General features: G+C 35.5%; 1 protein-coding gene across 1 annotated transcript; it reads right to left on the reverse strand.

The window, feature by feature from the left end:
- Positions 1-1,107: 1,107 nt before the first annotated feature.
- Positions 1,108-3,040, reverse strand: LOC131051965 (patatin-like protein 2). The gene is made up of 8 exons (XM_059213570.1): positions 2,909-3,040; positions 2,625-2,815; positions 2,354-2,528; positions 2,096-2,270; positions 1,944-2,008; positions 1,600-1,821; positions 1,302-1,477; positions 1,108-1,207 (listed from the first exon to the last, which is right to left on the reverse strand). Exons 1-8 carry the CDS (start codon positions 3,038-3,040, stop codon positions 1,108-1,110), a joined length of 1,236 nt encoding a protein of 411 aa, XP_059069553.1.
- Between the last annotated feature and the right edge of the window lie 1,127 nt (positions 3,041-4,167).

Consider the following 4,167-nt stretch of genomic DNA (forward strand, 5'->3'; position numbering starts at 1 on the left):
CACCCCGAAATGTTTTTTTATTAAAAGCTCTACACAAAAATTCTAGCATAAGGTGTGACTGGAATGGAAGAAAGAAGTTCAGATGTTTATTCCAACACCATGGCCATTGGAATGGTCATTCACGGAAAGTACAAAAGATGCGCTCTGTTTATCCCTCAACTTCTTCATTATGTGATTCGTTATCTCTATGCAATTTGTATTTTCTGTTTAATCTGCTGTAAGCTTAATTTTTTTCTGTTTTCTTAACATTCTCATCTCGAAATATTTCTCCCCATTATTGTTGTTCCCGCCACTTTGCTTCCGAGATTTTACGAAAGGAATTTGCAAGCACACAAATATGTTTCCAAGATGGTAGAGGGGAATCATCACTATTCAATAGCTCTGCACTGCGGACTGAACATGAATGATCTGATGTTAAGTGATTGACATTAAGCTTTCTGTTGATTAAAAAATTTGGATAAAATAAGAAATTTTAATTTTTTTTTTTGTCAAATTTGAATCGTTTTAAATGAATCTATTATTTATAAAACTAGTTGAATGAACATAATAAGGATAAGACTGGATACCCTCAATTTCTGATTTCTTATCATAATTGATTGATCAAGTATTAAATGTTTTAGGCATCCAAATAATACTGACTTCAAATCTTCTATAATTAAAAATACTATTAAACACCAAACAAAAATCATAATAACATCTATACTCTTTAATCCAACGATAATACAAACCATTCCACGAATACAGTGTTATCAGTAAAGAATACAATAATAAGACAATTCCTTGAAGATGCCCAACTAAGTGCTGTAGGGAACGTTTATGCATCCACTCCAAGCACTTTTGGAATGAATATAAAACTTACATTGCCTTGTTGTCCACAACTGCAATGCTATTAATATTTGGAGAACATAAAATAATAATTTAGCTATAAAAAAAAAACACAATGAAATGAAATCTATTAGTTGGCAAAAACACAGCTAAATCTTGAATTGCTGTGTTTACCACTACATAAATCAGCTGTGTGGCTCACCAACACCCGGATATGTTTTTTAATTAAAAAGTCTACACAAAATTCTAGCGTAAGGTGTGATTGGAATGGAAGAAAGAAGTTCAGATGTTTATTCCAACACTATGGCCATTCATAGAAAGTGCAGAAGATACGCTCCGTTTATCCCTCAACTTCTTCTCCTTGGAGAGTCGTTCAGCCATTCTGGCAAGTGGAAATGATAGTTATGGTGAGAACAAAATGATAGGAAACCAGGATCTGAAAATACAAGGAAGAGTTAGAGAGTTATGGGAGATACTTAGTCAATGCCATCCTATTTGTGTAGTCGTTCTTCACTGTCTCAGGACGCCCAGTCTCCAAATTTAAACTTCTAACAGGCTTATCCAATAGTTCCTGGCCTTTCTTCACAAGATTCCTCAGGTTCTCATCCGTACTGAGGTCCATCTTTGCTTCGCTTCCTTTTAGTTGCCATTCCTACACTATGAAAGCCCACATGTTAACCATACAGAAAATTACAGCAGAAACATGGTCTGTAGAATTATAGATCTAGAGGCCTTATCGTTTCAAGGAACATTATTGGAAACTATGAAAAAGACCTGGAGTCTAAGATAGTTTTCTTTGACATGATGGAGCATCAAAGCTGTATGAATGTTGACCATGTCTGAACTTGCATTCATGATAGATTCTATGAGAGGGGTTCTTCCATCGTGAGTAATCCACTTCAAGCTTCCCCATGTGGCAGCCTTTTTTGCGCCCCATTCAATACCCTCTTCTAATCCCGTTCCAAGAGAAAGTACAATAAAGTGGTCAAGGTGCTCCTGTAAATAACAACCTCTGGTTAACATAGTTGAGCTTCTAATTAATATTTCCCAGCATCAAGCATTCGTTTTATATGAGATGTTTATTCTAAATAGTATCAAAATACAATACAATACAATACCTTTTTGTTACTATTCTTGTATCCTGATGAACTGCTCGAGTGACTAAGTTCATTGCTATCAAGGTCTGCATAATTAGAAAATTGTTGTGAGACCCTTATAATAGTTTATTGATGTGAAATAAAAATCTGATCAAAATCTCTACTCATAATACAAGCAGGCATTACAGGATTATTAGCCGCTACTCCTCCATCTACTAAGTTAAAAACTTGGGTCTTTCCGTCACTGGAATTTGTTGTAAACTGGTGAGATGGAAAATAGGTAGGAGCTGCAGTTGTGGAGAGGCATACGTCCATTAGATGTGGATTCTTCAGCGGATCTACTTTCGCCTGCACATATCATCGTAAGAATCATCCTCGTCTATTCTTCATCTTCATAACTCAAGATCATCCTATAAAATAAAATGAAATACCTCATGACTGGCGAAAATTGTAGGAAACTGCGTCTTGATATCGAAGGTGGGTATCACCAGGTTAGTAGCCGTATCACACAGCCGTCTTTCGTGAAATTTCTCTTGTTCTAAGATATCGACCAGATGTTTGCCATTGTATTTGGGACCAAAAATGCCGTGAAAAATATTCCATTTGCTACGAGTCCAACAACAAGAGAAGTTTTGCGTAAACACAACAAATACTTATTGCAAGAGAATTTTACTCCAAATATTGCAATCACTTGCTACTAACCTTGGTTGAGGAAATATCAAACTCGCATTCTTCAAGTAGAAATCTTCAATTTTCTGGGTACTAAAAGGACGATTGTGTTTGTGGTCATTCGGGTCTATAGTGGCTAACATTGTGGTGATGAGACCTCCAGTGCTGGTACCTGCCATTATATTGAAATAATCTGCTAGTCTGGCATCTTCCCCATCCAATTTCTGATAAAAACGAAGCATTTCAGTAAGTAATACATTTGTGCAAATAAAACTATATGAATTGTGCAGCTAAAGAATACAATTTATAAACTGTACCTGCAACTGGTGCTCTAAGAATTTGAGCAATTGCACAGGAATAAGACCCCGTACTCCTCCTCCATCGACACTCAGGATTCTAGCACCCACGTCCCCCGAGACATCGATTGGAAGAAGCTCCTGATTCGACATCGGTTGCAAGAATTGGAAGAATGTATGGACAGACTTACAAGGAATTAGCTATATTGAATTTGCCCCTACAATAACTATGCATATATAGAGGATAGATGGAGCTTACGAGCACATGGTACATGGCTCTATATAAAAACATGTTAAACAATCATTATCCATCGGTCTGCGAGCAGCCCGAAAATGCCATAAACAAACCTTTCTTTTCACGTCTCCACCTTATCATCATCGAGAATTTAAATTAAAGTATGTTTAATGTGACATTACACTGTTCTCGGGTCTTTTTCGTTTCCTAGCCGTCGGCTATCTGGTAAAAAATATTTTGCCGAATTACACGATGTGTCGTGTTTCAATTTTATTTGACGGATAAAGTGGGACAGTTACGTGTTTCCTTAAAAATTACCTTGATGCCAGGTATTCCTATTAAGATGAATCATGCGCACTATATATTTTAGTCTTTAGCATTTGAAGTCGAGTAAATTGATATAAACATGATTAATGATGCCTATTTTAGTCTTTAGGATAAATGAAATTATTTTGTAGCTTCTCCTAATTTCACAATATAGTAATACAAGAAAATTTCTATTTACAAGAAGTTCTCTATATGTATACACTAGTAAACTATCATGAAATTTTGATCCAACTCTCTCTCTATATATATATATATGATGTTCATCGAATTTGAATATACATTTAGTTGTTGGAACATTGTAGAATTAAGTACTTGTATTTAGATTAATTTTGAATAGCCACACGATTGTTAATAGAACTAACAAATTGAAGATCAACAAAATAAAATTAATAGGGTTTACCTCTAAGAGTGTGCTGCGTAGCTATAAAAAAGGCATGCAACCCTCTTTTTATCCTTCTTTCTTCCTTCACTTTGTAATAAACCATCCATCCGACCCCTCCAAAAAATTAAAACACCCCTTTTAACCTTTACCTCAAGTGTCCTAAATGCAACCAAAGGCACATTGGTTGGGATATCAAAAATTGCCTAACAACCTTAATTTTCTCAATTTACCCCCTATTAGAATTGACTTCCGAGGTAGCTTAAGAGATACAAATTTTCTACACATTTAAGAAACCCAAAATAATGTTAACAACGGGGCGAAGGCTCTTGCTTTAGT

Source organism: Cryptomeria japonica, chromosome 2 (assembly GCF_030272615.1).
Source record: "Cryptomeria japonica chromosome 2, Sugi_1.0, whole genome shotgun sequence".
Lineage (NCBI taxonomy): Eukaryota > Viridiplantae > Streptophyta > Pinopsida > Cupressales > Cupressaceae > Cryptomeria > Cryptomeria japonica.